A 21,515-nucleotide genomic window follows, 5' to 3' on the forward strand; every position below is an offset into this window, starting at 1 on the left:
CCATCCTTCACACACACACACACTTCTGATGACAGCCAGTGTGATATGCTGACCTAGTGTACTGTGTTGGTTATGTGTCATAAAGCCTCTGCCTTTTATTTCTTGCTCTCCATGACAAAAGGGCGTCTTCATGGCTGCTTTTAGACAAAACCGCCATGGTGGTGCAAGGCATGAGCTCGGGCATAATGGGTAGGGTGTGTGAATGTGAGGGGAAGTTAAGGAATTACTGATCAAACCATGATGCACATAATGCTGTGTTCTGCACCCTGGTAGTGACCTCATGGTTCAGTAACTGACTCGCTCTTTCTGTGTGTTTCTTTGTCATACAGAAACTGTTCGTGATCGTCACCTTCAGCAGGCACATAGTGGAGCAGATGGTCTCCCTCATCGGGTGAGTAGGCCTCAACGTGTGTGTGTGTGTGTGGGGGGGGGGGTATGTTTGCTCACCAAAAGTACCCTGTGGGGTGTACAACTACCCCACATGAAAGAGGTAATGCAGAACTTGACGGTTGAAGGACCTTCTTTAGGTGGTCGTGTGGAATTCAAGTAATTCACATCTCTTTGTGTCAAATTTGCCTCCTCCTTTTTGTGACTCTGATGAAGGTCACACGCAGAGTCAGAATTGGCATTGAATTCAACATTGTCGTTTTTGGTAGATGTCTTGTTTCTTTATCCTGCTTGAAATACTTTGTGCAGACTTTGAAACTGGGATTTTGTCACAATGCGTTCCCCTTTTAGCCTCTTGTCTCTGCTTTAATAGTCTACATTGTGATTAATGGTTGGATTTTTCCACTGGATGACTATGGGCATCAACATGTAGTTGCTTCACAGGACGGGATGAACTCTTGTCTGTCATGGAAACCTCCTTTGTGCTTTATGTCTCATGACGCACTGTTGTCTTGACTTTTAACCAATCGGTTGTAACCTACCTGATCTCATAGGGAGATCAAAAGAGAGGGCCCCTTCTGAGTGTCTGAAGATTGATTGCCCCGAATCAACCTTTTATCTTTTCCATAAAATAAGGGCCTTGAGGTGTCATACCTCTCAGATAGGATGTGCTACGGTTTAGTAGCCTGGAACCTCTTGGAAGGAAGGGAAAAATTTGAGTTTGAGTTACAGATGAGAGATTTGACAAAATGTATTTGTGCCAGTATTTGTGTATGCCAAGCTGGAAAGACCATCAGTGTAGTGTGGAAAGGACTAACGGCATCAGGTAATTTTGCAGGATTGAGATACCAGTTTTAGCACAAAACCGTCGCACTTTGAAGATGTAAAACCAGCAAAAGATTTTTCTGGGGGGAAAAAGTACAAATCACACATGCAGCATCTGGGCTTCTTGAAAATAAGAGTAAGGTGTGGGTGTGGGTGCTGATGCGTGCCATGATGGGTGTCCTTGTAGAGATGGAAACCTGTCTCTCTCTCTTCTCTCTCTCTCTCTCTGTCTCTCTCTCACACACACACACACACACACTTGCTGAAATCAGGCGATGAGATTGCATCACCTCGTCCTTTCCGTTGGCACATGAGCTTTGTTTTTAAAATTCATTTTGGATGAGTTTGGTCAGAAACAGCCTGTTTTTGCTCTTTTCACCACGTGTATTTTTATAGACAGTACTTGATTCTTATTTGATATATATTTCCAAGTTTAAGATAGCATGTTTTTAAAGAAAGCGTTTTAAATTCTGTGTGTGTCTGTGTCTGTGTGTGGGGGGGGGAAGTCCTATCCTCTCTGGCAGTCACTGTTCATTGAGCTGCAGACTCAAAGCAACAGATCATTGGTTATTGACAGGTTTCAGTTTGACTCACTACCCGCTTCTTCTCTAAAGGAAGTTTCCCTAATTACAACTTGTCAACTGTCAGCTTCCTTTCTCACTGAGGCCTTAACACCTTCACCCTTGTCCTCTCTCACTCTCAATCACACAGCTCCTTATGAATGGGTGACAGCCTTTCGATTTTAACCCTTTGGGCACAAACAGGCCGCAGTGTCAGTGTTTACTATGCAGGTGCTTGGAAATTAATTGACACCTTTACACCCGCTTAAATGCAGACACCTGCAGCTGCCCCCACCCACTGTGCATGCACACACATAAACCCTTTGTGCACACACACAAACTGTAATTTTTTACTCTCACCTCAGCCGCAGGACTTTTACAACATTTTCAGTGAAGCAGTTACAACATGATTTTAAAACATGGTTTATTTTCTTTTTTTCTTTTTTGACTTTTCAAGCATTTGGAAACCATTTTCTGCAAAATTCTTATTTCTTGGTGTAGCTTAAATAGATTTCTAAAATAAAAGCCATAGCTGCATGAAATGTTTCTTTTAATTCTGTTCTTACACCAGTGACTAATTTGTTGTGTGGTCTGATAGCTTTATAAGCAATAGAAATGTTTTGATTTGGCCTTTTTCAGTGGTTTATGCTTGATGATACATAAATGTCTAAGCGGTCTTAGTTGTTGAATGTATATGATATATATATATATATATATATATATAATATATATATATAGGCTCAGTTGTTTCTTGTTTGTTTGGCACTGGATTTATTCTCTGTAAACATAAGGAATAGTATTCGTCTTTTCATCGAGTCACTGTGGGTATTTTTATATTACATATGACAAAGTACAATACTACAAAATTCTTTTTATACTCTTTGCATGTCTCTCTCTCTCTCACACACACACACACACACACACACACACACACACACACACACACACACACACACACACACACACACACACACACACACACGGAGGACAGAGAAGCCAGTGTCTCTAACCTCTAATGCCTTCCACAGAACATATTTGTACTGAAGTAATCACACACTGATCCTGATATAATTTCTTAGTTTTTGTAAAGTTATTTAACATTCTGTATTTATTTTAAGTTGATGGTCATGTAATTAAAATTAAAAAAACACAATAACATCTTTCACTTAAGAGTCCATCAGAACTTTAATTTTTTTTTTACATCAATACTAGTGAAAACTGATAGTTTTGGTGATAAGCAATATGTGTGTGTGTGTGTGTGGGTGTGTGTGTGTCTGTGTGTGTGTGTGTGTGTGTGTGTGTGTGTGTGTGTCTTTCTGAATCCTACCTTAATTGTAATATGGAAAGCTGATTAAAAGAAAAGAAAAACTTAAAAACTTAAAAACTGCCCAATTGAAAAATGGCTTCTGACTAAATGCCATAGTGTGTTTATAGTAAAGCATTCTAGTCTGGTTAGTGTTTATTTGCATAATCATAGATATTTTGTCATTCACTCAACAGGGTGTGCCCACAAATTCTTCTGTTCTGTTTCATCAAGAAAATAGTGTCTATTGCAACACTTTCAAACAGTTATCTGGCAATAAGAGCGGTGTATCATGATGTAGTCATAGTATGTCTTAATTCATTTTTTTATAAATTATCTTATTTCCAAATGCGGGCTTTTTTTTAGGGATATTTCTAAAGGTTTGTAACTCATTCATCAGCAGTGTGAATCAGCAAAGTGGTTTATCTATGACTGACAAATGAAAAGTGTGTTACTGAAATTCAGACTCACAAGAGCTTTGGATCTCGTCATGAGACTCTAAAACTGTCAACAGCCATTTTCATCACCTCTGTTAACAAAAATGACCAACTCCAGAGTTTTCTTTTCTAGCTGGAAATAAAATGTAGAGAATATGCAAAGGGCCTTTTTTTTAGAACAGTTTCCATTGTACATGTATGACTGATGTTCCTTTTGAAAGTGAGACAAAATAAGGTTTGGGGGAAAAATAAGGTCTGTCCTTTGACAGTTGTTCAATCTTGTTCTTCTTTTTCAACTGTTTTTCTAATTACTGTCTGTTTGGAACCACAAAATGCATGCTGGAGATTTCAATCTTGATATATTACTTGTTTGTGTGTATTGTGAAAACGTCTTATATCTCTGGCAGATGTGTTTCCTTGTTTTCCTGAGGTGCAATGCATTTAGGTTAAATCTATGGCCTTCTGTCAGCAGTAGTAGGATAATAATAAAGATAATTTTGCTTTGAACTGCCACAAAGTCACAATAAAACCCTGCTCGGCTGCCTTTTGGGCTGATAACAGGAACTGATAACCGGCTTGGATGGAGCTGTGTGTCTGATGAGACTTGTTAGGTTTGACTAATGTACGATGACTCCTCTTCAAGGCCGGCCGTGCTTGTACAGTCATTGTTTAAGTCAGAAAATTCCGCAAACTCACATTAAGCAAGGCTTTGATCAAGATCTGAAGCAGTTGTACGGTCAAGTGGCTTCATAATGATATTTACTTGGTGTTCATTTTGTAGTTTTTTTGTATAACATTTTTTTTTTTTTAACAATTGAGTTTGTAGATTTGATTAAACAAATTGTCAATGTACCCTAATTCTATGGACCTTTCACAGAAGAGTTTGCATCCTAAGAAACTTGTCTTCTGCCATGACATCATTTTCTACACTTGAATTCCTTTTAATTTAATGTGCAAGTGAGGTCATTATCCTAGACAAACTTCAGTGAATAAACAAACCAACCCCTGCTGCTGTGCTCCTTGTAACTTCAGGGCAAGAGATTCATCACTTTCTGTGCCCAATCCTCCCTGTCCTCCTTTCTCTTATCTGTGCTTGGGCTTCATCAGCCAGTGAGGTGGTGATATACAGCAGGAACAGCTCAAAATCCACCATTGCATGCAGTAATGGAACAGGGAGCTTTCCTGTGTTTGACATGCTGTCTGGACCTCCAGTCCCCTCGTTTGATCTGTTGTCAGTCGCTTTGTTTAGGCTGAATTGCTAACTCTGATTCATACCACCTTTTCAGCATGCATATGTGAACAGGAAAAAATAGTCTTCCCAATTATGAGAGCAGATGTAATGATGAGGCCCACTGGGTGGTTTTGCTGCCGGTGATTCACCATCTGCAGGAGTCCAGTGTGTTTGCACCTTGTCAGTGGTGACTGTGGTGGTGACTGTGTTTAGTTTCTGTAGAGGTCTGGGAGAGGACAAAGTGTGGGGTAGGTCATGGTGCTGATCATGTTTGTGAGAACATGGAAAAAGAGAGACGATGAGTAGAAGGAACAGAGACACCATTACAGTTTTATCTTCTAGTATCACATTTTCTGGCTTTGCACTTAAAATGACCGTTCTCGATAATCCATCATCTTGATTGAGTCAGCCACTGTCTGTGTCTTGTATTGAGCTTGACAAATCCTTCAGACTTGTGTGTCAAGGGAGGCCTATCACTGTCGGGCTCTCGGGGAGAAAGTCATTGACATGCAGAGAGGAAGAGTTGAGACCTGAAAAGGTTATCCAGTAGAAACCGGTGCACGTCTCCATGAGAATGCACCCATTTCCATGCGAGTCCATCTCTAAGGTGAGAGTCCATTACCAGCACAAAGGGCCTGCAGATGGCTGTTCCTGCCACACAAGGCTGTGGGCATTGGAGGATCACAGCAGGCAGGCCTGCTCAGCCGGAGGCCAGGGGAGGGTTGCAGGTCAGAGCAGGGCAGCCGGGGGTTGTACGAGCTGCTCACTGGATCATACTGGAACTTGAATTGAATTTTCATTATATTATAATGAGAGCATATAGACTCCAGTTGTTTTAACGCTGATGTTGAGCTATAGGCAGATACTCTAAGGTAGGGGTGGGTCAAAAATATTGATACGGCAATATATCGCAATACTTTGCCGCCCAATACAATATCGATTTTTCAACTCCAAAGATCGATTTTTAAAAAATAAAAAAGATTCATGTTTAGACCTGTTGTGAATGCAGAACTTTATCCTTTTTCATTTTATTTTCAGTATTTATTCCAGTGAATTTCATGGGAATTAATAAAATGGAGAGGCTGTTTTGAATTAAATAGTTTTGACTCAATTTGTCCTCTGATCAATATCATCTGATGTACATATGCAGGTACTTGTGTTTATATCGTGATATGTATCGTATCGTTACCAAAGTATCGTGATACGTATCGTATCGTGACCAAGGTATCGTGATACATATCGTATCGTGAGGTTCTTGCCAATACTCACCCCTTCTCTAAGGTGTTATCGGAGTAAGCCTAATGAGTTAATCGGGTTGTTTTTCGTCTCAGACTTTCAAGTTGCATTTACACTCTTTGATCCTCATGTGTTTTGGTTCTGTGTACATGAGTTACTTTTTTACTAAGAAGACGAACCTAAGATACCCACTTGATTTGTGCGAGTCAAACTGTTAAAGCCTCATATTAGCTTCAGGCGGTATGGCAAGGAGGATTTGATAACAGAGAGCACCTGACTTGTTATGAGACAGACTTGAACATTTGTGAACATATCCTTCAACGTAATCCATTTTCTTTTTATGTTCCTGTTTCTTAGTAGCCTGGAGGTCACCACACATTCTTCTGGAAGTTTACTATCAAATAACTCAAGCAAAGTTGGGTTACTGAGAAGTGAAATTGCTGAGAACAATACAAGCTATTCTGGGTTTTCACAGTAGTGCAGTTATTTGTGTGCGTGTAAAAGCACTCGAGTTAGGGGAGAAAAGTCTGTTACTGCTTGTTTCCACTGAATTTCACCCATCTTAGCTTTCACCCCGAGCTCATATAGAAACTAGGTTTGTGTGGTTTCATGCTGAATGTGGGGCTGTGTGGGTTCAAGGTAACTATGGCGTCATCTTGTAGTCCCCTAGCAAGGAGGGATTTGTTTTAATGTCCCCTATGTTAAGTCTATGTGAAACAAAGTGCCTCAATTTGGGCTGAATAATTACCTTAATCAATCAATACTTTTGTGTAATAAATATGCAGGACAAATGTGAAGTCAATGCTAAAGCTTATTAGCTCAAGTTCTTTTACATGTGATGATGTACTGCACCTCAGCAGACTGAAGCTGTTGCCTATCTTTTTGTAGAATAATGTGAGTGCAAGGGATGACAAATCCAAAATGTCAAAGTATTTCTTTAACCATTACCACCTCGGTCACATCAGCGATCATATAAATAGCCCTTTCTGTGCCATATGAGCAACGTCTTACTGTTAACCCAATATGCCAGAAGGGAGTATTCTCGATTAGTCACTGGGTGCTCTGGTCACCTGAGAAGCACCCTGACAAAGATGGCATTGATCAGCCCTACCACGGCCTGCCCTTCTCTCCTCAAACACAGTCAGACGCCTCACTTGGGTCGACGGGATCGTAGGCAAACATGGCAAGACAGTGGGAGCAAGGGACGGGGCGGCAGACCGCTGCCAACTCTTTTTTAAACAGTGTCGTTAAGTTTAATGCGAGGCCCGGCGGGGCGTCCATTTTCTCATCTCCCCCACTTTCATTCTGATTACCTTAGCCCACTAACTGACAGAAATACAGAGGCAGTGACTCTGAGTCAAAAGCTCTTACCACAGCCATATAGAATGATATTCAACCACTCAAGAAGAAAGTTTGGATTGTGTGTCATAGGCCTGTGATGAATAAAGACACAAAGAGAGGGAGAGGTCCGATATGTGTTCCAGGTCTGGTATCATATTATGTGCCTCTCGGGCACAGTGTGTGTCCCGGGACTTCCTGCTGCATTCATCCCTGATTCATTTGATTTAGTCTCCAGCGTCACGCTCTGCGCCACTTTACATGTTGCTTACTCATCAAATCATTACTACTGACCACTCTAACTCGATTAATCATCTAATCCATCCATGCCAAATCACTTATGATCACATCTCTGGTAAACACCAAATTTAAAGTCGAGCCTTTCCATGATTCTTTTTAGAGAATTATTATTTTTACATATCTTTCGATTAAATCTACATCAATTAGACTACAAAAATCATATGAGTGTTTGTCGGCTAAAAATGTCTTTAGTGGGGAACAGCCCTAATTCCGTATGCTCAGGCCAAGGCAATGATATTACTAATGTACTTATTCATCACGATGGCAACTGGCTAAACAGTGCACCATTGATTAATTTTAGAGCAGCTCATTTATCAGGGTGAACACAACCTGACCGTAAGCCTTCAATCAGCCTCATCCACTGAAGTGTATTGTTTTGTAAATCCCATCAACATCATAATGTGTGCTGTAATTTCACCAGTTGTCACAAGTATATGTGTCTTTGTCTGTGTTGTGCGAGAGGAATCATCCCAGACAGGACCTGACTCAGAGGCCAGCTGGGCAGCCGTCCCGGACCCCGCTCCCTCCCGGCCCTGCCTCCACCACACCTCAGTCAAAACAAGCGCGTTGTCCCCCATCAGCCCGATTCACAACAGCAACAAGTATTTGAGAGGGAGATAGCAAGGAGGGGTTGTTTGTGATCATTCTTCCCGTTTATTTGCTCGGTATTGTCCAGTTGTGGATCAGCCTGCAAACTAGGGCAACCATAAATCTTGATTATGAGGAGGTCGGGTTTTATGTGTTTTATCCCAGACACATAAATCATTTGCTTATTATTTTATTTTGTGTGAGACTTCAAAGATTCAACACTGTGAACACAATTTATTACCTTGACTAAATCTTAGGACTAGGCCGCTATGGGATCGTAAATCAAATTCACACAATACAACTGGTTTATTGGGAAATAATGTAGTATTTAGCTTTTTGTTCAGTGTTTTTGGACTTGTTCCAGCATATTCAGACATACCTTTGCATACTGTCGCAAAGGCATCAGGAACTTTCACTTGTCTGCATTCGGTGGCTGCTAACCACAACCTCTGCAGCATGTAAACCTAAATGCAAGGCTCTGCTGTATGTACAACTGATCAGAACCTACATCAGATAGATACATGTACAATTGCTTTTGGCAATTTGACCATTTTTTTTGCTTCTGTGATGTATGAAATTTGTTACAAAAAATAACAGATTTAATTAACCTTGCTGTTCCTCCTTGCTGTTTTGTAAAGCAATCACTGCGAGCAGCAAGAGTAGAACATACAGTCTTGAGGCAGAAGCTATACAGCACGTTGTGGTTTTTATAGGTTAGTTACCTATGTGGTTGTCTGAGCAGCATGTCACAGTGTATGTGAACCACAAGGACTGTATACCGTCCCACAGTGCACTGCACACTGAAAAAGTCCTTTACACAGCCTTTTGTGCTCACCAGCTAACCTGCTGTGTTAGATTAGTGACATACATTGGATTTACAGGACAGTCGAGTCATTTTCTCATTTATTCTCAGTACCATTAATTTCTCACCATGTGATCTTCACATTTATTTAACATGTTGTAATGTATAATTGAAACCCTTTATGTGTTTTTTGTTTTTATTACCGGGTCATTAGGTATATGTTCACCATAGATCCCATACAGTACATGACATCACAGGATGGACGGAGACACTGGAGTAACCAGCGATGCCCTCTTCTTATTCTGTTCTTCCATCTCCTCCTCTATTTCCAGCCTGCCTGTCACTGCCGCTCTACAAGTAGCACTATGACTTGTCTGGATGTGTCTCCGGCCACGTCTGACTCATTGAACAACCCTTTCTCACCACTGGAAGGGTCCAGGCCTGGTTACACAGTGACCCAGCACACCTCCACTCCCAGACCAAGAGGGTCCGTGTGGGCATACTGAACTGAATCTGAGGGGTCGTAGGGGTTGAAGAGTTGTTTTATGTGGTTGTCTGGGAAGTGAGAGGAATAATAGACTGCTATAATTGGTGCCCCCTGATTTCCTGGCAGCACCGCGGGCACCCAAGAGGATAGCATGTGTCCAGGCTTGTGCATATGCGTTTGTGTGTGTGCTGGCTGACACAGATGGCTGTAAAGCAGGGATGTGATAAACACATTGGGCAGGGGGATCTCCGTCCAGGAGTGGGCTCCATGCCTTAGTGGTGAAGTCACTGGGAAAAAGCCCGGTTGAACTGGAGGAGGAACACACACACACACACACACACACACACACACACACCCACACACACACACACACACACACTGATATTACCTTACAACATTTGCACGTGAATCCACATTTTTGTCCTCACAATAAAGTAAAACACACTCCTACTCCCACAATTCCCCTATTTCATTATTATTCTAACACTTAATAAAAATAAAGAACAAAGAACAAAGTAATGAGTCAGAGTATCACCTTTTTTGCGTGGTTTAGAAATTTTGTAGATGGTGTAGAGGTCAGAGTTTCAGTATCTCAGGTCAGAGCGCTGCCTAACCACAGTGTGTGTGTGCGTCTTGCGGTGTCTGTGCTGTTATGTTAGGTGTGAACTGTGGCCCTGTGGAGCATTGGGTAACACTTGTGATTGCCTAAGCCAGTTGTTGTGATGATGTCGTAACCAGTTGGACCTGGCCAGGGTTTGGCTGTCATGTTCGCCCTTGTTCTCTATCATCTCCCTCCATGGGTAGCCAGGGCATGTGTGTGTGTGTGTGTGTGTGTGTGTGTGTGTGTGTGTGTGTGTGTGTGTGTGTGTGTGTGTGTGTGTGTGTGTGTGTGTGTGTGTGTGTGTGTGTGTGTGTGTGTGTGTGTGTGTGTGTGTGTGTGTGTGTGTGCACATGAACTTTTGTTATCTTGTGAGCATAAAGAAATTGTGAATTTTATGTGTGCTGCTGCTGTGCCTTTGGAGGTGGCAGCCTTCAGAAGGGGCAGGCAGGTCAAAGGTCACCCCTGACACATGGCCTGTGGAATGTAGTTTTCACAAAAACGAACATAGGGCGCCTAAACACGCTCCACACTCTGTGAACAGCAGCCGGAAATGATAGTTCATTGAAAAATGAGAAACTGGCATGGCACTCAGAAATGAACCTTTCACAGAAATAAAAAGACTGCAGGAAGTTGAGAGATGTGGGGGTTTCCCTCCATGTTTCCTTGTTTTGTTCGAGCTGATCCCCCTCTCATTTCTTTCCTGATTATTGATCAAGATAGGATCTTGTCTTGTGCAGACAACCTGGTTTCTGAAACTGCTTGGTGCTGTTTTATTTCAAGTGATGGGTTTATATTTTTTGTACTCAGGCTGGAATAGCTTCTGTCAAGCATGTACCTTTCTATCCTTACAGGGACTAGATGTGTAGCTTTTGATACCTAATTGTAATTTTTTAAGTTAGAAATTAGAAGCAGCGCTGCCGCCACCATTATAGTCCAAGAAATATTTTCTTTAATTTCCCAGCTTGGGATCAATAAAATATCTATCTGTCTATCTAAATACACACACTGTATGTGCTGGTGGTTCTTTGTAAGAAAAATTGAGGAAGAAATATTTTTTTCACCTGTAAGTGTGAAGATTTCCTTAACTTACAGGACAATTTTTTTCATACTCTATTCTGAATTATCTAGCAGACAGGTGAACCCTCCTGTTGATGAGAAACAGGAGCTGTGGTCACACATATTCAATAACCTCTTACCTTTTAATAATTACAATTATGATGTCTTTATTTTGTAAAATAATTCAGTTTTTGTGTAAATAATTTAAAATGTACTATTGATTATAGTGTGTGTGTGTGTGTGTGTGTGTGTGTGTGTGTGTGTGTGTGTGTGTGTGTGTGTGTGTGTGTGTGTGTGTGTGTGTGTGTGTGTGTGTGTGTGTGTGTGTGTGTGTGTGATAGCATCACCATATAGTTCTCTTTACAATCCCAGAATAGCTGGATACATGCAATCAGTGCCTCACTGGTTTGAAGCTCTATTATAAAATGTACTTTGATTGTAAAGTCCTCTATCATGTCAGTGACAGTTTTTGTGTTGTTAATATTTATATCTTGCACAGACGTACTGTGTCACTGCACTGAGAATGTTTGGAAAACTGGAAAATGTATAAGTTTGATGGCATTTTAGGATGGTGGTGGTTTCTCCTGTATTTCGGAGCAAGAGCTGTTCATTTTACTTTTAAAACAACAACTTTGGGTCACTTTGGATTTATTCTTGGATGAAATTGGTATTCTCCCTCTCAACGCGCTGGTGATTCACTTTGCACACTTTAATGCCACGGGTTTGAACAAAAGAAAAGTGTGTATGGGCAGTGGGGAAATGTCAGTTTTCTATTTTTTGTTTTATTTCAACCTCAATTTCATACCTTCTTTAGTATGAATGTAAACACAGCTGTTTGCGCTGCTGAGCTTTTCCTCACACAAGACATATACAGTATAGTCAATCATGTTCATAGCTGTCCATATCCTTTATTACAGCTTTGTATTTTAGCTTCTATATTAAATATGATAAATTGATGAATACAAGTGTCCTTGTTGCATCTGATGTTTCTTTAAGAGATTAACTTTTTACTGCTCTATATCACAGTCATTTCACCTGAACATCTAGAAGCCTACATTTGTTGCTGATTAAAAAATGAATTATCACATACACAGCTTCTGTTTCAGAATAGTTGCAGGTATATAAAACACAGCGATGGTGTTGATAATAAGCCACATCTATTTACTGTGGGATCACTTTTGTAACCCAGGCATGTGAAGCTCATGCTTTTTGCACAACTTCTGGAAGTAATTCAATCAATTGGAGAACAACTGTTGTAAAGTTTGATAGGATCCACACATGCAGGCTTTTGTGGTTGTTAAACCACCTACATTTTAAGACTTTTCATTATTGTTATTGCTATCCTTTTTAACTATCCCATATTTGATTCTCTTTAGGAGAACAAAAGTGAGAAGATTTACATTGTATGGATCTGTTCGGATGAGCTGCAATAGTTTTTATACTTCGCAATAGATTTGTTATGAAATCGGTACTTATGGATACACACCATAAAATAATTGTAATCTGAAATTTAGAGAAGAATTATTCATGTTAATTTATAATTTGTCATATACAGCATAGTCAGTATCTGCAGTTTACTAACTTTTTTAAATTATGTGGAAAAAGTTTGACGGACAAAACAAAAATTATTAATCTGAATGTAATTCTAAGCAGATTTATTTCATAACATTTTCAGCTAATTAAATAGAATAACAGGCTGTAAGGTTTATTTTATTATGACTGGTTGTGCGTTTTATACACTTATTTTAGAACTAAATAATTACAAATAATCTGCATGCTCTTCTCCACAACTTATTTAATACTTTTTTTTTTTGCCGAATTATGTTTACCATTAAATTGAGACACCATCAGGTTTTTTTTCTTCTTAAAGACAAGCTTCTACAGATAAAACAGACATTTGGTTAAAGTTTTAGAGTTTAAAGATCAGATGTTCTGCTTTTTAATAAGTGCTGTAAATAGTTTGATTTCTTTCCATTTTTCTCAAGGCCACAGTGTTTTAGAGCTTCACCCAAGAAAATAGGTGCAAGTGCAGAGTTTTCTGTCCGTCTTGCTTAAAACAAAGGGATTTTAACAAACCAGTTATTAATGTTTGCTCACTAGCTGCTGAGTAAATAGTATTATTTGCCAAAATTTGTCTTATGTCTGTGGTAAAATCAGCTTCTACTTTTTCCCTCCCTCGACTCAACTTAGAGAAAATTGAGAAAATACTATTTTAAATTTCCAAACATTTAACTTAGCACTATAATTAACTTTTACAACAGTTACTGTACATCTTTATACTATTTCTTTGATATATTTAATACATGCACTAGTTTCACACATTTCACATTTAATTCCAGTAAGAAGTTAGTTAAATCTCAAGACTAAGAAAGATAATCTCCTGAACGTCTTTCACAGAAAGGACAAGTACTCACTGGTGGTAAATCATGAACACACTTACAGTAGAAATTCTTAAATCCAACAATTTCACAACACCGTCTCCAGAAAGTAAAAAATATAGTCCCAAAAAGCACAAAATCACCAGATTTTTAATGGAAAGACCAAGAGACGCTCCTGACTCTGACGCATTAAAAGTGTGTTTTAGACTGCTAGCTTTGAGCTTCTTTGTTGGTGGATTCGACCAGGCTCATGACTCAGTATTGCTCATCGTGTAGGAGATGATTCGCCCGCCATTTATGAAAACCGTTTCGCTCACCCTTTGTCCCTGCCTGCTCACTTTTATCTGCTAAACTAGTGTATTTCCCCTGTGGTTTCTAATCTTTCTTTTCTTGTCAGAACTCACGTTTGGCTTTTCATCCAGGTTATATGTATTTTTAATTAGTTTGGTAAGTTTGTGTAGGTGTTAGGAATTTGGTGATGTGGGGGATGGGAAGAGGAGAGTCTTTGTTTCCCTCCAAAAAGCTTGGTTGTTGATACCGTGTGTCCTTACCATTTTCTATTGTGTAATTTAAAGCGTGATCCATCTGTTAGACTTCCTGTCTGCTTTGTCCATGCACATGTAGGATATCCATTACCTGGTATAAAGTTAATCATTACTAAAAGGCTTCCTTGTTATAAACTCGATCGTCTAACACAATCTGGGTTTTTTTTTCACACCATAACATAGTTTGGTGTGTGTGTGTGTGTGTGTGTGTGTGTGTGTGTGTGTGTGTGTGTGTGTGTGTGTGTGTGTGTGTGTGTGTGTGTGTGTGTGTGTGTGTGTGTGTGTGTGAAGGTGGGGAGGGACGGAAATGACTTGCCTCCCTCAGAGAAAGTTATCAGCTATAAACTCAACCGTATGTGACGTTACTGCCCACGCATACCTGCCTGAAAATCTTTGATGATGCATCCGCAACGTGAACAAAAGACTCAGAAGTGGAACATAGGGAGGGTTTTAAAACAATAGCTCAGGGGATGTAATTGACTGTGTATAGCCACAACAGACAATAAGTGAAGGTCTTTAGTATGTATTTGTTTAGTGATTAATCTCTAACTCCAGCCTAGGGATGGGCCACTGATTCGCTATTCTAGGGCATTCTCTGCAGTCTCTCGCGTCCTTTTTTTTTTTTTTTTTTTTTTTTCGTTGAGTGTGTGTGTGTGTGTGTGGGGGGGGGGGGTTCGGTAGTATGCTTGTAGTTGGTGGCTAAATCTTGTAAAGGGTTTCCTAATATGGGCCGTCTTACAGAAGCGCCCTCCCTCTCTGGGCCATCCCCCCAGATCTCAGCCAGTGATGACACAGCTCGGGTACGACTCACTTCCTCATTAATTGGCTGAAACCAGTTCTTACAGGAACCGCCTGTGATAAATGTGAGAGTTCTGAGAAGTCATTCATTTCTCCTCGCTGCAGCGGCAGAGGAGGCACTGCAGGGGAGTTGAACGAGTTCACCGCTGTGCGTGTGTGAGGGAGAGGAAGCCGAGTATGTGTGTGTGTGAGAGAGAGAGAGCAGAGCGGGAGAGTGTGGGTGACTACTGCTGCTGCCGCGGCTGCTATATGAGGACCGGCCAACTTTATTTATGCCTTTTTTTATTTTCATGTGACTTTCTTTTTTTTGTTTTTTTTTGTTTTTCAGCAGCACTATTTTCTGTCGCCGTGGTTCAGGCTGTACTCTGTTCTGTGTGTGTTTATGTGTTTGTGGGGATGAGCAGTGAAGGCATCGCACTCGTTGCTCTCCCCGTCTTTCTCTCTTCTCGGAGAGAGGAAGCAGGGAGACCGACACTGTACAGGACATAGGACAGCATGCCTCCCTTTGTTGCTGCCCTTGGGCTGGTGAGTAACAATGACGTAACGTGATTTGTGCCCCCCCCCCCCCCCCCCCTTCTCTCTCTCTCTCTCTCCCTCCCTTCTCTCTTCTTCCTTCCCTCCCTCTTTCCCTCCTTTTCCTCCCACCCCCTTCTCCCTCTCTCTCTCTGCCTGTGTTGGTTGAGGCAGAGCTGTTCCACTGCTGGGTGCGGCACTGCAGAAGCCCTTCAGGGAGTACTTGGAGGCCCAGAAGGCCAAGCTGCACCATCACACTGGAGAGGGGATCCCAACTGTAAGTACAGGGGCCTCAGCCCCCAGCTCACAGCCTCTATTCATTCACGTGTGCGCACCAAGAAAAGAATGCAGCCCCCTTACTTTTGCCTCTTTCACTCCTTCTCCCTCCACTTTTTTTTGTCCCTTTCTTCTCTTTATCTAAGCCTCCCTTTATATCTCTGACCCATTTTCTCTCACGAACACAATCGTGTTCTCGCCAGCTCCTTACCTGTACCAGTTAAGAATAATCAGTTTCACAGATATGTTTTTTAAACATGTTTACGGGAGAAGTGTTTTATTGTAGGCTTTACTCTAACCTGTGGTGATACAGTAGATTACAGAGGCTTGTTTAGGGCCAGAATGACAGAGTAGGTTAGCACTGCACTGGGCGGGCTGGAGGGGAGGGAGGAGAAGGAGGGGAGGAGGAGAGGGGCCAGTGTGGGGTCTGGCTCCACTCGATGTATTGAACTGTACTACTGTAGCGCGGGCCGTGCTGACTCATGCTCCATCTTACCAATTGGGAGTGTGTGTGTGAGTGTGGTCACTCCCCTATGTGTCACACACACACACACTTGCACTCGATGCCCCGCCTGAACTCAGCACTGACTGTAGACCGGGGCGTGGGCCCCCCCCCCCCCCCCCCCCCCCCCCCCCCCCCTCCGCCAGTGACAATCCATCAAAACCCCCTGTCTAGAACAAAAAGAGCCAGTTGTAGCTGTAGCCTCTTTCTCTTTCAAAGCGTTTTTTCCCTCCTCTCCATTTCTCACTCCTTCTTTCTCTTGTCCTAAGTGATTCATTTGATTTTCTTTTTTTTCTTTTTGTACGCGCGTACTAGGAAGGAGGAGGAGGGGGAAAAAAGGATAAACTTTTGAGTTGCACAAGGACAGATTAAGGCATTTCTAGAACAATGTTCCTTTTTTCTTGTAACTTGAGCCTCCTGCAGTTACAGGAGACAAGCGAGGCAATTTAACTTGGAGGCAGGCTGCAGGCTGGGGTCAGTGGGGGCGTTCGGAGGGAGGACGGTGGGGGCTGCCGCGTGTTTTATTACCCCTGATCTCTATCTGTCCTGCACATGGAGCTGGATCCCCACCTAGCCTACAGCATCAGGAGCAGAGGGGAGAGCAGGGCGTGGGGTGAAGGGGGGGTGGCCCTCAACTTACTGACCGAGGTCCTCTCTCTCTCTCTCTCCCTCTCTTCTTACTGTGGTTCCTGGCAGGAGGAGAGCTGGCTGCCGTGGCTCTTTGAGAAGGTTGTGGTCATCATGGTATGCTTCTTTGTCTGCTCCATTGTCAACTCCATGGCCCAGAGCTACGGCAAGCGCAAGCAGCAGGAGAAGTACTCGGAGGGCAAAACGGAGTGAAGGCCACATAGCAGTCATCAGAGCGAACCGTCATCTTCAGAAGCTCCTGCCAATCCCTCACTCATTTCTTGCTCTCCCTCTTGGCTTATAACCCACCATTATCTGAAGCAGAATATCAGCCTCCATCTGGTTTCTCTCCTGTTATCGTAGCACATGTTTAAGTTGAACTTGGACCTCCATTCACTTGCGTTTGAAAAGCTTTGCATTTGGTAGTGATTTCTGCTATTGTTCTCTGCGAGGTAGGTGCTGGTTGGGATGTGCGTGAGTGAGCTGTGTTGTTTCAGCGTTCGTGTCGGTGCGTTCAGCAGCTCCTGAGCACGTGAGAAGAAGCTGCTGGCCATAATTATCCTGAGTGAGCCTTAAGCTGCACTGTTTGGTCCACTAGAAGACCCTTAAAACTCTTATAATTCTGTAGAGTCACTTGAATTCACTTGGTTTGAATAAGCCAGGATTGTAGCTTTTAATAATTTGGTGAGTGTTCTGTAAAAACCACACAGTCATTTGTACAATCATCTGTATTTGCTGGTTAATAATGAGACATTCTGTATTTATTACTGTACTGTAGTTGTTGGCTACCTTTGGCTGTGGTTAGATAAGACATGTGAATGATTGTGTCCACTTCGGAGCCATCTCATTTCTAGATATTGTACAGTCAAGTTGATGTTAGTGAATGTTTAAACTTGTTTGCAGTACTTAGATGACCGTTGTTTTGTCGTGTGTGCAGTAAAGCTCATGAAGGTACATTTGGATGAGAAATGATAAATCAGCCATGACCCACCGTGCCGGTCCCTTTGTCTGCCCTTATTGTTCTGCTTCCAGGAAGAGAGCACATGAGTCAGCCCGGGGCTACTTTACCAGATGCAGCCATATATCCAATCAGACCTGCGACTGTGTGTGTGAGACGCAGAGAGAGATAGTCGGCTCGGTTTGCGAGGCTGCCACATTTGTTGCTCTCCCTTTTATCTTTTATGGATTTAAGCAGATTGGCTCCACTAATAGACGAGGGCTGCCCGGAAATCTTAGTATAGCAGATAGTTGCTGTTCCTTTAACTTCGATACAGTCTTTGTCATGGTAAGTGTTTTTCTTTGTCTTCACTTGTCCACAGAGCTTTTTTTTTATCCTTTTTTTTTTTTTTTTTTTTTTTTTTTTACCTCAGATGAGAACGGCGAGCTCCTGTTTGACATTACATGAGCGTCTCCTAAAACAACCCTCTGCCTTTTACAGTGGATAACGTCAGCTGGCTCTCAGTATATGCAGTGCCTCCTTTTTTTCACAATTGCCAGAGAAATGTGCTATTTTCCCTCTCTGTAGCACTGCTGTGCTACGCTGGACTGAGCACAGTGGGCGCTAGAGCAAGCAGGAGAGAGAGAGAGCGAAAAAAAAAAACCTCAAGCGCACAGTGAAAAGCGTCTGTGCCGTTACCTCAGCTGAACCTTCGAATGAACTCGTTGCACTGCCCCAGTCACGGAGCCAGAGACGAATCACTCGAGTAGATTCAAAACAGAGGGGCACTGTTGAGCGGGCTGAACCCTGCGCTCTGCACCAGCTCTAGTCAGAACATTCACATCTCCTCTTTTCTCCTGTCATGGTAAGTCGGATCAGGATTATTTTCCTTTTATCTCTTTTTTTTTTTTTTTTTTTTTTTTTTTCATTTTTGTCGTTTCTGTACATGCGTATGTCTCAGGCATGTCCGTCACTCTCGGCCTGTCAGATAGCTTATCAGACTGGTGTTGGCTGTTAAGATTGCAAGGCGACAACAGTCTGTAGGCTGTCTGACATTTCGGGCTCTTTCATCTGACCAGCATCCTGTTTTGTCCTCCTTCTGTTATTGTCATTGTCTCAGTTAGCATCAGTTCCCATTAGAGGTGTGTGCTGCGATGTCACTTCCTTTTATCCCAACCGCTTGTGAGACGTCAGAAATATGGGTCTATTGTTTATTTCCTCCATGCTGACGTCTGTGAGGGTTTTTATGTGGTTTCATGTGGGGAACTGTGTTTTTGCATGTTTGCAGATGTAGTGTTGTCGATAGTGTACGTGTGTATATGCGTGTGTGTGTGTGTGTGTGTGTGTGTGTTGGCTCTGTCCACTTGAATTTCCAGAGAATCCAGACAGTACACAGCTTATTGCAACACATCACATTGTGACACCCAGTCCTAGGTATGGTACACGCAGTGCTCACCCAGCTCTCCCCTTCCCTTTTACACTTCCCTCTTCTCTTTTACTAAGAACTTACTTCTATTGCTCAATACACACTTTTTTTCTAGGAGGCTGCATTTTATTGGAACAACTCTCTTGAGGGGGTGTTTTTTCTAAGGGCCACAAATTGGTAATTATACAAAGCTGAAAATCATTGCTTGACCAGCGGATACTTTTGCCGCAAAGCCTCAGTTTTATTTTAGCTTCTTTTTTATTTTTTCTAGAACAGAGCAACAGGGTAAAACTTTTTCTTGGTCATAAAAGCAAAAATCATTGGATAACATTGGAATGGCTCCCTGGCTTAGAGTGTTTTTCTTGGCAATTTCAGGATGTCCTGTTCCATAAGGGAGCCCCCTTTTGGCATGCCTGTCCGAATGTGTGTGTGTGCGCATGTTTGTCTAGAAATTCTGTTTATATTTCGATGTGTAAGTGCCTCTATTTCTCATCTAATACATCTGAGTTATTTTTAAGGTATGTATACTGTGTTTTTGTTTCGTGTGCTTTCACTATAAATAAAGTCTGTTGAAAAGAGGATTGGTGTTGTGTTCATTATGTGATAAGTCTTGACCACAGTGGGCCGGTGTTGACCCTCAGGCCTCCAAAGAATCTCACATGTCAGCCGAGAAAGAGGGTCAAGAAGGATACTGAGTCCATCACAACTCCAGTTTCCCCATCTAATGTTTCACATCCAAACGGTTATCACATTACTGATTTGCTCTCTCCACGCTGACATCATCTCCATTTCAGATTCCATGTTCAGCCTTCGCTGTAAGTTGTAAATATATAGCGACACTTATGCTATTTAAACTAGAATATGTACTGGTGTTAATTCATAATGTGAAACTTTGCAAAATCATTCTTATCCTAAACGTTTATGATTTACATTTGGTTAACTTGGTATGAAATAAATAACATTACAAAATAATTAACTATAACATAATTGAATTTATTATGTTTCACAAACATTTACACAAATCCATGGGCTATACATCTATGAATTTATATATCATACTTAATACACTAGTTGTTCATTGATTTTATGATATGATTCAGGTATTTTTGACCTGAGATCAGGTCTCTGCTTATGAAGTAAACAAATATATATATATGTATATATAAAGATAACAGGAACCTGATCGGAGATTACCGTGTGATCGTGTGTTCTGAAGTCAGATGTGTGATGTGCTTAAAGACCCCTGCTGAGAGAAGTCCCGTTCCCAGAGCAGCCGCACCCTGATCACCATGAAGACGACTGTTTCTACCCCACCCTCCCTAAAACTCAACATGCAAATCCTGCCTATCCAAACAGGCTGGGGGACTAATATTCAAATAACGACGCTGCTTTTGTGCCTCCTCTCTCTCTGCTCTCTCCATACGGTGTACATATACTACAGTTAAATCTGGTGGGGCTGGTTTAAATTTCTGGCACCCCCCGTCCCTAACCCACACACACACACACACCACCTCGCTCACTGTCACTCACACTCCGGTTTATTCCCCCTCCCTGTCAGCAGGCTAACCACGGAGGGATGCTGAAATATCACTGACTTCATCCACCACCCACAAGCCCACTCTGCATTTGGTTATCCACTTAGTTCCTTTCACACTTTGTCTCCTTAAATTATGCTGACCAAGTGAGTTTTTTCCCCCCCTTCTAATTTTAAAAAAAAATTCTAAATCACATTAAGGTCCATATTGTTTTTGTAAGTAGTCGTCATCGAACGACAGTGGAGTGAGCAGGAAGAATGGGACCGACAAAGATGGTTGCTCAAGGGAAGTTACTCTTGTTAAAATGAGAGAAGCTGCAGTGCCATACAGTTTGACATGGAGTGTCAAATTAATGTAGTTAATGTAATGTAGTTCGATTGCAAAAATAATTTTAAAAATCTAAATTAAACCACGAGAAGCTTACAAAAATAAATGTCAGCTTTATGCAAGTCTAAATATCTCTTCATACAGACCTTTAAATATGCACACACACACACACACACACATAATTGTGGTTACGGTAAAGCGACCGCTCCAAAAGCCTTTGTTTCCTTTATTGTGGCTTTGGCATGCCAAGATCAAACAGGCTTATCAGACCCTTTATAATTCACTCCATCTGAGAGGCGAGATGTTATTGGGTCGCTTCAAGAAGATTGAGTGTCTTAAATAAACGTATCACCATGCACTTGGCGAGCCTCTGTGGCGTATGATTTACCGTGATTAAAATGTGTCATTAAAACCGTTACTATCTAATGATGTACTGTTTCTCAGATGGAATTTGACACAACAAAACGCATCTCCCTGCGCTGTGTTGAACTTAACTATGT

At 41.7% G+C, this 21,515-nt stretch overlaps 1 protein-coding gene across 5 annotated transcripts in view; it reads left to right on the top strand.

Annotated features, from left to right (window-relative positions):
- The window catches only part of LOC311025925 (vacuole membrane protein 1-like), a 57,046-nt gene extending 37,314 nt beyond the window's left edge, over positions 1-19,732 (top strand). For all 5 annotated transcript variants that reach the window (XM_084029108.1, XM_084029109.1, XM_084029106.1 and 2 more), the window contains exons 10-12: positions 330-391; positions 15,560-15,662; positions 16,860-19,732. In XM_084029108.1, the coding sequence (XP_083885234.1) occupies positions 330-391; positions 15,560-15,662; positions 16,860-17,003 (309 nt within the window). In that variant the 3' untranslated portion in view covers positions 17,004-19,732. The remainder of the gene's footprint in view (positions 1-329; positions 392-15,559; positions 15,663-16,859) is intronic.
- Positions 19,733-21,515: the final 1,783 nt, after the last annotated feature.

This window comes from Eutrigla gurnardus, assembly GCF_963514095.1.
Source record: "Eutrigla gurnardus genome assembly, chromosome: 15".
Classification (NCBI taxonomy): domain Eukaryota; kingdom Metazoa; phylum Chordata; class Actinopteri; order Perciformes; family Triglidae; genus Eutrigla; species Eutrigla gurnardus.